The 14,276-nt window shown below is 41.0% G+C and overlaps 1 protein-coding gene across 2 annotated transcripts in view; it reads right to left on the bottom strand.

The window, feature by feature from the left end:
- Positions 1–14,276, bottom strand: part of LOC311050743 (solute carrier family 12 member 9) — a 58,833-nt gene that overhangs the window by 30,415 nt on the left and 14,142 nt on the right. For both annotated transcript variants that reach the window (XM_084064880.1, XM_084064881.1), the window contains exons 6-7: positions 12,785–12,892; positions 12,498–12,609 (exon numbers count right to left, since the gene is read on the bottom strand). In XM_084064880.1, the coding sequence (XP_083921006.1) occupies positions 12,498–12,609; positions 12,785–12,892 (220 nt within the window). The remainder of the gene's footprint in view (positions 1–12,497; positions 12,610–12,784; positions 12,893–14,276) is intronic.

Genomic DNA, 14,276 nt, shown 5'->3' with positions numbered 1-14,276 from the left:
CGACAGACATGAACAATTGGGTAAGGAGGTGTGTGTGTGTGTGTGTGTGTGTGTGTGTGTGTGTGTGTGTGTGTGTGTGTGTGTGTGTGTGTGTGTTATTTGTATGAACAATACTATGTTCCAGTGTATGCACTCCCGAGTTTATAGTTGTTCTTTTGGCCTTAATCAGATGTATTTATTGTGGTCTCTGTATGTATTGGTCTGTGTGTGGTGCGGGTGTCTCTCTGATTAATTGTAAAACAGTGGTGTCAGATTACACTCTCTCTCACTACAATTTAAACGTGGGGTATTTCTGAAGCCGCCATATCCTGGTGGCCACATCTGGTATTGCAGGACTTCCGCATTTAAAAACGCTACTTGCATGCCTCTATCGCCTGAAACGCGATAGAACATAGAGCACCTGCTCTATGACCGCAAACTTCAGAAGAGGGTACTTTCAGGTGCTTCATGCGCTGGGTGAGCAACTTTATTGAAATGGGGGGGGGGGGGGGGGGGGGTTTATACATCTGTGCTGTCTGGCAGAAACCAGCTAACTCCAAAATGTTCATTTTTCAGGAAATGAAAAAAACTAGGGTTGTCCGATATTGGCTTTTTTACCGATAACCGATATACCGATATTGTCCAACTCTTAATTACCGATACCGATATCAACCGATACCGATATATGCGGGGATTATTGTGATTAGGGTAAGCTCAAATTTCATATCACACACACCATATACAGTAAGAACTCCTGTAACTTATTTATAAAGCAAAAAAAAAAAAAAAAAAAAAAAAAAAATTTTTTTTTTTTCAAAAACCGATACCGATATTTTCCCGATATCAATTTTTATGCTAATATCGGCCGATAATATCGGGAGGCCGATAATATCGGACACCCCTAAAAAAAACAAAACAAAAAGTGGAGTTAGGAGGTTTTGTTCATCATTGATAAGAACAGCTGAATGGAGGTGGAGCCTGGAGTCAGCAAAACCAGCTAACTCCACCCCCCTTTTTTTGGACTTACTGTACCTGGTTTAGCAGAAAGTTTGAGGATCCAATGGAGCTGGTTTTGTCAGAAGCACTTTTTAATACTTTTCATTGGTTCAATGTTTTTTTTTACCAACACACAGATGGAAAGGGCGTTCGATAGCACTGATTTATGGAGAAAAAAATGCAAAAGCGCCAAAATGGAGTTAGCTGGTTCCTGCCGGACAGCAACGACCATACTCTATGGTCTGAGATTATGAGTTGATAGAAATAAAAATGGGATGGAAGACAGAAGGAGGGAGAGAGACAGTCAAAGAAAGACCGGTGGAGGACAGAAACAAACTGACAAACTTGGCATTCTAGGACAGAGAGAGAGAGAGCCAGAGAAAGAGAGACAAAAAGGGAAAGACTGACATACAGAAGCTTAATGAGACCTGAAGCCGATTCTACATGTCTCCTAAATCCCAACAGTTTTCTGAAAAACGTATGTTTATATATCTAGTGGTGCTCAATCTTTTTCATGTCAAGGACCCCCAAAATTATATGCATTTGGCCGCAGACCCCAGTCAAAATATTTTGTTCCAGGGACCCCCCAGAAGCAAAGATTTGAGTTAAAAATGTTTGCTTTAAAAATATATAATATATTCAAAGATTTGCACACATTTTCACGAATTTTCAAAAATAGCAGATCTACAAGCTCGTAGCGCGGCACTCGGTGCCGCGCTACGAGCTTGTAGATCTGCTATTTTTGAATAGCCCAAAGTGCAAAATAATGCTTTTTAGCTCAAATCTAAAAATGACACAGATTCCAGGTCTTAAAGGGTTAAGATTCCAGGACTAAAAGCCAGAGAGTGGGTGAGCAATAGCAATAGAAAAACAGTAATAGAGCGAGTGAACAAGAGTCAGAGAGAGAGAGAGAGATAGATAGAGAGAGAGAGAAGTGCCCTCAGGGGAGTGGTTAAGGATTATTAAATGGGATCAATAGTTAAAAGGCCTCCGTGCGCTCTCTCTCTATCTCTTCAACTCTTCATCTCTATATCTTGTCATCTCTCCATCTCACTCCATCTCTAACTCCAGCTACGTATATCTCTCTCAATCTCTATATCCCTCCATCTTCCTCCCTCCCCCTCCATCTTCCTCCCTCCCTCTATCTCCCTTCATCTTATTGCTGTCTCCGCCCATCTCTATCTCCCCCTCTCTCTATCTCTTAATCACTATCTCCCTTTATCTCCCACATCTCTCCATCATCCTCTATCTCTTGCTCATCTCCATTTTCCTGCCGTCCGTCATTGATCAGCCTTCTATACACCACACACACACACACACGTTTCTTTCTTATACGTCTATCTAAAGCTAGATAAGTAAGTTAAACCTCTCATCACCCTTTCACCTCATCTTGTGATGTACTGCACATCACCTCTGCCTTTTTTCACTTCCTCTCCTCTTTTCAATCAATCTTCATTGATTGGTCATTTGCTTCTACTCGTCCTTTCAGTCTCCTCTCTTCTCCAGGTGACTATCCTAAATCACGTCTTTCACACTTCAGTTAGATCCTCGTCCTCCTTGACCCTTTCTCCTATAACTGCGTGTGTGTGTGTGTGTGTGTGTGTGTGTGTGTGTGTGTGTGTGTGTGTGTGTGTGAGAGACTGTGTGCACGGACGCCAGTGGTGGAACAAGTACTCAATTTTTTTACTTAAGTAAAAGTATCAATACTGCAATATAGAAGTACTCTGTTACAAGTAAAAGTCAGGTGTTCAACATTTACTTGAGTAAAAGTACAAAAGTATTGGTATCAAAATGTACTTAACGTACCAAAGGTAGAAGTACTGAAAAGTTTGAAAATAGCAGATCTACAAAGCGCGACGCGTTGTGAGCTTGTAGATCGGCTATTTTCAAATAGCCTATGTATACAATAGGACTAAAGTGGTTAATGTATGTTTTATAATGTAATCATTTATATCTCTAAAGTAACTACCAACTAAAGTTTTCAAATAATTGTAGTGGAGTTAAAGTACAATATTTGCCTCTGAGATGTAGTGGAGTAGAAGTAAAAGTATAGACAATTGGAAATATTCCAGTAAAGTAAAAGTACCTCAAAATTGTACTTAAGTACAGTACTTGAGTAAATGTACTTAGTTACTTTACACCACTGACGGACGCGTGTGCCTGTCTAGAAAGAGGCTTTTCTAACTAAGCTGCTAATATACCAACTTCTTGTGACTGCAGTCCCACAATGTTCGGCATGGATTTATCCCTAGTCTTACCTGTAAGTCCCCTGTATTTCATTGCTGCTGACGCTGCTCGGACACCTGAACTTCCCCACACGGATCAGTAAAGATCTACAGTATCTACTGTATGTAGTCTACTAGTGTTTACATTATATTAGATCTACAAGCTCACAACATGTTGTGATGCATGTCGATTTGGCTATATTCTATGCACGACACCTGCATGCAACTAAGTATACTACATCTGGCTTTAACTCATTCAGTGCCAAACTTATTCTGGCTTTATCATCCCTGTGCCAAGGCCAAAAATACATTGTAAAAAAAAAAATGTGCTCAGGAGCCGAGATACAGCCTTTTTCAGTAAGAAGTCAAACAAGAAGTGAATGGAGCAGCAAATCTTCAAATCATGATATCTTGGGTTCTGAACATTTTTTTTTCAAAAAATAATAATAATCATAATAATTAAAACATAGGCTATATATATTTATTTATTTTATGACGTCGGTGACGTCATTGGCACTGAATGAGTTCAAAATTAACTCATTCATAATAAAAAATTATTAAAATATGTAAATTAAATGAGAGAAGATAGAGGCAAGGAGAGGAGAGAATGAAAGCAGCAAATGGTATGGTAGAGATGGAGATAAGGTGACAAGTGGGAGAGTTTATTAAGCAGGGGGGGGGGGGGTATGGAGGATTTACACACGGCTGTATGCCAGAGATACAGACAGAGCACAAACAAAAGAGAGATAAGAAGATTAAAATGAATATCATTATCAAGTTAGTAATTCATACAACCGTTTCAATAGCAAGAGCTGGATTTGCACAAAAGTCATTGAGGCGCAAAGCAGTGGAGCGCACATTAGCAAGCATGTGCAGGAGTGCGCGCGCGCGCACACACACACACACACACACACACACACACACACACACACACACACAGAGTACAGACTAGTCGACTGAAAGGCAGAAAACCTAGATTCACATGACCTCATGCTAAATCCTAACCTAATAAACAAAGACACATACAGGCATTAGAGGTGTCACAATACACTAGTTTCATGCTACGCTACACCAGTGGTCCTGAACCTTTTCAGGCCGCGACTCCAAAAAAGAATCATATTTGAACTGGGGACCCACCCCCACCCTGACAAGCACTTGGAATGTAATGAACATTGTGAAAATAGCAGATCTACAAGCTCACAACGACTCACGCTATGTTGTGTTTGACAAGATTTTAAAGTATAGTTTGTTGATTACTTTTGATGCCGTAATAAGGTCTTTTTAATGTTCAGGTAATAACTCATTCACTGCCAGAATAAATAAATCTATCAATCATCCACTGCCAGCAATGTTTCGATTTTCTTACCCTTTCAAGTTCACGTTCGCTTGTTATATACGCCGTTGAAAATAGCACGTCTTGCCAAAAATACATAGTAAAACACAGGAGCCGAGATACAGGCGATTTCCCAAACACTTTAACCAGGAAATGAATGGAGCAGTAAATCTTTGGATCAGGTTATCTCCTGGTTCTGTGTGCAAAATTAAAATATATATATATACATTTTTCTTTATTTATTTCTTTTAAAAAACACAAAATGTTGTCAAAGTCGTACTTGGCAGTCTGGGCCTTTGGGGAAAAAAATGGCAAAGTCGTCCTATGGCAGTGAAAGTTGAAAAGGTCTTAAAAGTCATTAAATTGTCACTTCACTGTCATCTGGGGGGACCCCTCCCCCCCATCATTTATCATCAACATTGCCCATCATCTTCAGTTTGCTGTTAATACATTTAATAAACTTTATACTTTACCATGATACCAGAGTGGGCTGCTTTTAAAGCCTTTGATGCACTCTTAGATATCGATTTGATCATGCAGAAATGCAAAGTATTATTACTTCTTGCAGGACTTTACACTGAAGTAGGTGAACGAGGCTTTTTGAAAGAGGGCCAGCTGTGAGTAGCTTTGTTTCTCCCCAAAAGCCATTGAATAGGGTGGAAGACAGCCAGTGATTATGACTAAACAATGCTTACTGTGTTTATGGTAAGCTTTAATTTAAGGCCGGGCCGTTAACGCCGTTACCGGGCTAAGTTAACGCGGACTCTTATCGTGCGATAAAAAAAAAATACCGCCGTTAATCTATTCTCAAAGTTGGGTCTGGGAGCCAAAACATTAGCTGATGTAGCTGGGCGAATTACTCTGTGTCTGTGTGTGACTGCAATGCGTGTGTGTGTGTGTGTGTGTGTGTGTGTGTGTGTGTGTGTGTGTGTGTGTGGGGGGGGGATAGGTGTCGGGTTTCACATGGTGTACAGACCAAGGGGCAAGGCTGAGATATTTACGATGAGGCCGACAAAATGGCCAGAGTGGCGCTGTTTTACCCTGCGCCGACCTGTGAGTTCAGAAAGAATTTATTTTAGCGCAAGTGAATGGGTTTTTTGACAAACTTTAGACTAGATTTTCTTACTGTAATAAAAATTGTCATAAATTCTATATGCTTCCAGTCGCTAGTTTAAAGTCTCCTTTCAATCATCAGGATATGCGTTTTGCTAAATTATGGTTCTATTTATTATAAAATTGACGATAAAGTAGGCTATTCTCTAGGAGGGGCGGGATGATTTGATTGACACGCTACACAACCAATAGCATTCATTCCCCGCCCCCCGCTCTTGATTGACAAGTTACCCAACCAATAATGGTCTGAACTCATTCTGACGCGTATTGAAAGATGGCGGACCTACAGTCTTGCAGCAAAGGCTTCGTTTTCGGTCTGTAGAAAGCAGCGGAGGGGGTTTGTCCATCTCATTTATACAGTCTATGGTACAGACGTGCGCTGCGCACTGCCTCTCATTCATTTCACTCAGACAGAGAGAGGCTGTGAATGTGTCGGTGCGAGCGTGTTGCTCCACTCGTTAATTCATTTGCTTCAGGTCTGTAAGCCCAGCAAAGCTTATTAAAGTGGTCATTGGACAAAAGCAGAGCCTCCGCTACCGTGTTGATGAACAAACATAGCAGTAGTTGGGCGATGTTTGGTAATACTTGTTGCTATAGAGCATGCTACTGAGTGCTACATGCTAACAACAACAAACAAATGTATGCTAAGCGTGCGGGTGCACACGCACACACACACACACACACACACACACACACACACACACACACACACACACACACACACACACACACACACACACACACACACACACACACACACACACACACACACACACACACACACACAGTGTAGGACAGTGGTTCTAAAAGTGGGTCCTTATGGGTCTGTAACTCGGAGTGTACAAACCAAATGGACCCTTATGGGTCTGTAAATTCAGTGTCCAAATGGAACCAATTGTTCACAATTTTCAATGATAGGCCTACTGGAGAAACTTTTCAATAGCAGACTAGATTATTTTTTGGAAAAATGTAATGTAGCCTACTCTCAGAGAGTCAATATGGTTTTAGAACTAACAGATCAACATCTCAGGCATTGATGGAATCCATTTAAAGAGTCACAGTTGCAATTGGAATATTAATTTACCCCAAAAAAGCTTTTGACACTATCTATCACACCATATTAATAAACAAACTGGAGAAAATTGGTATTAGAGGCATTGCAGTAGACTGGATTAAAACAAAGTTATTTGGACAGACATCAACAGTTTGTGAAGCTGGGCAAATACAGCTCAAATCATTTGGGCGTCTCCCAGGGGTCAGTATTGGGGCCCAAACTTTTTATTCAATTATTCAATATCAATGATATTTGCCAAGTTTCTTTCTAAGCTGCTGTCACTGGTACTTTTTGCAGTTGACACATTATGTTTTTTGCTCTGGGGATTATCCAGATGATAATATAAAATAATTTGGAATAAACAGGGATTGCTTTTTCAAATGCAGTGTTTACACATGTTTTTCAGACTGGATAAAACTGTTTTTTTTATCGATCATATCGACATCGGTTATATCGGTTATCGGTCATAACAGCAATATATCATATCGGATATCGATATCGGCCAAAATCCCATCGGTGCATCCCTAGAACACACATATTTTGAATGCCTTCGGCAGACTTCAAATGAGCCATTTTAATCTAGATTAATCTAGATTAACTCCAGGATTGCAGATAGATTAATCTAGATTAAAAAAATTAATCTATGCCCACCTCTACTTTAATTTCATATCACACTTCATATCCACTTTCACCAGCATAAATAAATATTTTGTCTTAATACATGCGTGCGTGCGTGCGTGCGTGCGAAAGAAAGAAAGAGACATGGGTCATGTAACATGTCCCAAATTACCAAACACTTAAAGACTTCAGTCTTAATTTAGCCTGTAGTGCTGTCCTGCCTGCCTCTCTCTCAAACACACACGGTTTGGTGAAATAGAGACGGGGCAGCCTGTAGTACACACACACACACACACGGTTTGGTGAAATAGAGACGGGGCAATCCGTCATGGCTAGTGAGCCTGTCACATGGGGTTAATAGACTCGTCCTATATTTCACACACCCTGCCTTCATCTTTGTCATCACTACCACTCGTCATCATCATCCTCCTCCTCCTCCTCATCACTTATCACAGCAGCACATCATCTGCAATGATCACAAAACGGGACGAAGCTGGAACGGAACCATTTGTTTTGGACGTTTACACTCAAATGAGCTGCATCAATGCACTGCTGCGAGTTCTGAACTAGAACATGTGGCTGTTTTCCTGTCAGATCCACCTTGACCGTTATCAGTGCATCAGCTCACCTCCAGAATTCTAAGTGTATAGGGGCCTCTTGTTTCAGGCTTTAGAGGAGAGATGTTCATGTTCAAAGTTATACTGAACTATATATAAGTCATAGGAATAATACATGACTTTAGAATCTTCTAGAGGAAGATTCACCCTTGAAACATTACATTGAGACGCTATACAACACACACTAAGGGTAAGACAATTCATTGAATAATCCACTAATCGCTCAATAGAAGATGTATCAAATTTAACTTTGATAATTGAATTACTTATTTACAACTTCAATGTGTATAATCTTTTCTTTGTTAAGTTAGGTTTTGAGTGATGGTTAATACACAATCAGCAATTTTGAGATGTTTGTTTGGGTTCTATAACCTTCTACTGTCATTTTATGGTTCAAATTAATGGAATAATTAATGGAATAATCAACAAAACCCATTAGACAGATTAATCAATTGCTGCACTAGATTCAGCATGTTGCTCAATATCCCCCCTTCCACCTCTTTGCAAGTCTCTCTGGACAAGTGATGCAAATATTATGTGACATGTTTGGGGCTTGGAAGTTGGTCTATAGTCATTACTGTAATATCACAAACCGATACAGAGAGATGATGCGTATATCATCACTTAGGCCCACCCAAAGACCCTGCCAAAGTGTCCTTGAGCAAAGGCATTGAACCCCCAGCCGTTCAATCAAATGCAAGTCACTCTAGATGAGAACATCGGATCAATTCCTCAGAGGTTAAAATTATGCACACTTTTACATAATCCCTTCATACCCTTATGAGAGAGAAAATGGACTGGTGTTACAAGAGCCAGGCACGTATGCACACATTCGAGCGTGCGGCACACACACACTTATCGAGACGTGTATAATACAGACCCACATCTGAATCTGCTCCGACACTTACTATTAAATCCACTCTTAACTACTTTAACTTTTTGAGCTGCCATGCAGAACTACAATTTGGCAAGGGCGGCAAGTTAGGACGGCCTCCCTTAAAAAAAGGTTAAAGTCTACTCTGTTATTCCACATCTTGTCTCACAGTTTGCAGCAGCCTGGAAAAGGGAACTTGCTAGGCCAGCAGGAGAGCGTGACTGCCACCTTTTGGAGAACATGTGCAACTGTAACAGACGCTACTTTTTTTGTATAGTATGTGGTCAAATATCTATTTTGTATCTCTATTCTTTTCAGAATGAAAGTCAGCAATCTAAAAATATACCACAATAACACATGATGCCCATTAATGCACACATAGCTTATTGTTCCAATACCAAGACTACCTGCCCAGGCCCAGGCCCACAACAGCAACATAATGAAGCAGAAGTGGCTGCCATTTCTACCCCACTGTGTTTCGTAGCAGCTGCCATCTTGTCTTACTCTGGGAATTGTACAGCGGTGACATGATGACGGATGAATTTAATAGACCCAGTCAGATTCAAACTCGTACTAATACAGTTAGCTCGCCCACCTGTTTGGTTTGAATGACGAGAATGATTGTGCTATCAGGAAGAACCCATATAAACTCAGAAGTGATAGAATATTGGTGTTATTTTACAAGTGGGATAACATTTGGCTGACAAACGGCTGAAAAATGACAATAGATACTGGATTTAAAAGGGTTGAAACTCATCCAGTGGTTTTGTTATTGAACTTGAGCAGACAATCGGAGCATTGTGGTGCATTCTATGGAAGTGAGCACAGCGTTGCAGACATTCCATCATGTGGTGATGACACACATAGAAACACTTTCAAATACAACTCTATAGCCACTTCCTCCTTGACACGTCAAGCCATGCAAGCCATGCAAATCCTATTTAACCAAATGAAATCCAGCATCCCTATTCTGGGGGTGAATGCACAAGTACTGCGACCTGTTGTGAGCTTGTAGATCGGCTATTTTGGGCAAAGAGATTCGGTAGAGGGGGGGAAAAGGAACAGACCAAGTATAGAGACCTGGGGGACCCCATAAGGTTTGTTATTTCACATACAGTGGGTCAGTTCTACGAGGTCACAGACTTAGACTAACTAATACTGGAATATTGTATTATTTAATATACTGGGCCCTGACTTATCTAGGTCAACACTAAATTCATTTCCCAGCAGAAATACTAAGAACTAAACAAAGAAGTGAAAGTGTCTCTCACTAAGAAAACAATTCGTAGATATGGTATTTTCTTGGAAACAACATTTTCCCCACGCCTTCACAGCAATGCTATCAACAACACACAAGCCCTCTGCACACAGTAACACACAATACAAACGTGTGTTTTCCTTCTGCTTATCAACCAAATACAGGTCAACATCAATAAGACTTCACCTCATGTCACGTAGCAAACAAAATATAAGATATGATATTTTTCCTGCTTTGTCCTGAAATCCTACTCGTCAAAAAAGCAGACTTTAAATCCTGTACAAGAAATGATGCGTGTTTAGTGGAAACAGTTAAACCAGATGGGAAATCATTTGCAGAACATAAAAAAACAAAAGGCTACTGGCTACACACTGAAGTACAAACCAGTAATTCATGCACGGTTTCCTCAGCAAAATGGATGCCCGAGATTTCGGTTACTTTGCTTGCTCATACTCTTTTCTCGCTCCCTTCACTTACTGTGAACAACCCCCTCCCCCCCTTCACTTACTGTGAACAACCCCCCCCCCCCCCCCCCCCAACTGTCCCCCTTCTCATTTGACCATTCCAAGTTGTAAAATCCCTCACATGATGTGAGTCAAGGCTCTTGCTCTCTCTCTCTCTCTCTCTCTCTCTCTCTACACACACCATGCGAAGCACGAGCCGATAATAACAAGATAAGAAGATTAATAAATGAATCCAGTTAAGATTTTCAACAGTCTATTTGTGAGCCCCCCCCCCTCACGTCATATGATTGCACAGGTCATGTGACGCTCCGGCACCACGGCCTCACTGACTGCCGGCTCATGTGAGTGGAGGCACGCAGCTCACTGGGTGGATTCCATTAGTACATGTTGTGTTCCATTTCTAATCAATGATCCCAGTAGCTCTGTTTCTCACATGGAGGTCAATTATAGATGGGGGGGGGAGGCAAATACTTTAGGAGGGGGGCAGAGGGACAGAGAAAGAGAGAGAGAGAGAAAAGACAAGAAAGAAAGGATTACATTAAAGGAGGCACAGCACGGTGGAGTCAATCTTTCATCTACAGTCACATAATTTATCTTTTCAGTCTCCTCTCTTCTCCAGGTCTCAAATCAAATCACGACTTTCACACTTCAGTTTAGCTCCTCATCCTCCTTGACCCTTTCTCCTATAACTCTGTGTGTGTGTGTGTGTGTGTGTGTGTGTGTGTGTGTGTGTGTCAAACAGAGGCAGGCAAAACAGCACTACAGGATAAATTATGACTGTATTGATCTCCAGTGCCCCCTTTATTGCCCCCTCATGTCGGTTTAGCAACCTGGCAACACTTGCTTTAAAGCCACATCAATACTGCACACACTGACACTGGACGAGCGAGCGAGAGAGAGAGAGAGAGAGAATCCTACCTGGCACCAACTGTGTGGACACTCACACTTTATCTTCCAAATCCTCACTAATCGCAGGAGAGTGGATCATATCACCCCAGTTCTTAGATCTTAAATACACTGGCTCCCTGTCTGTCAAAGAATTGATTTCAAAATACTACTGTTGGTTTATAAAGCATTGAATGGTTTAGGACCAAAAATACATTTCCGTTAGATCACGACACAAACCATCCAGAGTGACCTCTCAGGTTGTCTGGGACATGGACAGGTCTGCTGTCTGAACAGTGGAGAAGCAGCGTTCAGTTTTTTATGCACCACATATCTGAAACAAGATCCCCAGAAAAACTGCAGGTCTGCTCCAACTCTGTTATTTTAACTCAAACTTAAAGGGACTACATCATGAATTTTAACTTTTTCTTCTTTTTTGTGTGTTTTTGGTCTCCCCTACCTCTCTTCTATCCTCAAAAATACCCCAGTTTGAACACTCAGGCTTTCACAGCAAATCTGGGGTTTTCTGTAAATTGGTCTAAAAACAGGCCAAACTGATTTGGTAAATTTGGTGATGTCACCAAATTTATGTCACTAGCAAGTTTTTCAGTTCCAACAAAAAAAAAAAAAAAAAATCTTTTTTTTCTTATTTATTTTTTTACTTTTTCCACACAGAACCAGGAGATAACATGCAAACAAACTGGATCAATAGCGCCCCGTGCCAAACAGGACAATGTGGTATTGCAGGTGAAAGTGCTTTATAAGCCAGAGAGAAGTTAGTTGGAATGAGTATATCTGAGGCTTGATTTAGGCTCAAACCTTTTGAAAAACGTTTGAGGGACATAAACAATATGATATCAAATATTTTTTTTTTTTTTAAATTCATGGTGTAGTCCCTTTAAGACTTTTCTGTTTGCTGATGCTTTTTATTTTAGGTTGTTTTTTTTTGGCTGGTGGACTGTTGTCACATTGTCACACTATGAGAATGAGCGAAGTCAGTGTGTGTGTGTGTGTGTGTGTGTGTGTGTGTGTGTGTGTGTGTGTGTGTGTGTGTGTGTGTGTGTGTGTGTGTGTTACACACCGGTCACAGGAGCAGGCCACCAGCAGGCTGAGCAGGTTGTAGATGATGAAGGTGAAGATGACGGCAGTGATGGTGCCACGCGGGATGGAGTAGCTGGGGTTCTTTAGGTCGCCTGGTGGCGCACGCACACGCACACACACGCACACGCACACACACACACACACACACACACACACACACACACACACACACACACAATGAACATACTACCTTTGGTTCTTCACCTACCCCACTACACCCATTCCCTCCGCTACAAACCCACAGACAACCATCACACATCCACTTACCTGACATGTTGGACCCAGCCATGATGCCTGTGCAACCGTTAAACATGACGGCGAAAACCGTCGCAAAGGTCATCATCGTTTCCGTCGTGTAATCAACAGTGTAGTCGGCTGTGGGAACAGAGAACAGGTACCTCACATTACTTACAAGCGAGACTTACAAGCTCACGTGTCGCTACGCGATGCATTGTTTGCTTACGGCATAGATTGGTTATTTTAGCAGAGATTTAGCGTAGCGAGAAAACGGTGCACACCGAGTATAGAGCCCTGGAGGATCCTGGGCAACAAAGTATAGGGATTAACCCATTAAAGGAGAATTTTGGACTAAAGTTTTCTTACCTTTTCTATGATGTTATGATATCTTAGGATGAATGGTACAGTAGAACATTTTCATAACTCCATCCCTGGTCCGCCACAGCTTAAAACGTGCGCGGATAGGCCTTAGGTTAGATCACATATTTTAATAGCTTTTTTTTTTTTGTGTGTGAGATCTGACGTTCATAGTGACAGAACACTATGCAACCAAAAAAGAAAAAAAAAATCTCGAGATTTCAATCTCGTCTAGCGAGACTTCTGTTTCTTTCTTTTTTTTTATCCGCGCACGTTTTAAGCTGTGGCGGACCAGGGATGGATTTATGACATTGTTCTACTGTACCATTCATCCCCAGATCTCATAACATCATAGAAAAGGTAAGAAAACTTTAGTCCAAAATTCTCCTTTAAGACCTGAGGCGATTCTTAAAAATGTTTTCTAAAATCCTAACAGTTTTTTGAATATCAAAAAAAAAAATCACGATTTTTCAAAAATAGCAGATCTACAAGCTCGTATATCTTGTATATCTGCTATTTTTGAATAGCCAAAGACATTTGTGACACAGATGCGTTCCAGGTCTTAATGGGTCTTAAAGTGGCGTCAATAGATCCATATAAAGAAGGTGCCATCTTATCCACACAGTGTCTTAAAGTACAAATCAATCAATAGATGCATCTCTTGAGCAGGTGCTCAACTTATCCACAGTACCTTACGAGTACAATTTAATCAATGGATGCTTTTGTAAAGCGGGTACATGGCAGGTAGGATGCTTTCAGACTCAACAGCAACACTGTTGTCCTGAAACTTTGTGAAACTCAAGTTTTGTAACCCTAAGTAACCCTGGAAGGAAACCAGCACAGCATATCAGACAAACAGCTGTGAGTTTGCTAGCTAGCTTATAAATAAGTGTCCGGGGTCTTCAACGTTTTCAGGCCAAGGACCCCCTAGCTGAGAGAGAGACGAAGCAGGGACCCCCTCTATATTGTATAAAATTGTGTTTCAGATTCAACTTTTTTGTTTACTTGGTCTGCTCTTTTTTCCCTCTACACCAAACACCTCTTTGCCAAAAAAAAATTGGCTAAAGTTCTCCTCAGAAAAGGGATACTAGGGTTCAAGTGGTTAAGGTAAAATAAAAAAATATTTTCACACAAAGATTTGGCGGACCCCCTGTAGTAACTTTGA

Source organism: Gymnoscopelus microlampas, assembly GCF_963454915.1.
Source record: "Gymnoscopelus microlampas genome assembly, chromosome: 8".
NCBI classification, from domain to species: domain Eukaryota; kingdom Metazoa; phylum Chordata; class Actinopteri; order Myctophiformes; family Myctophidae; genus Gymnoscopelus; species Gymnoscopelus microlampas.
Note: the sequence above shows the minus strand (reverse complement) of the source record. Positions and strands in the feature narration are given on the sequence as shown.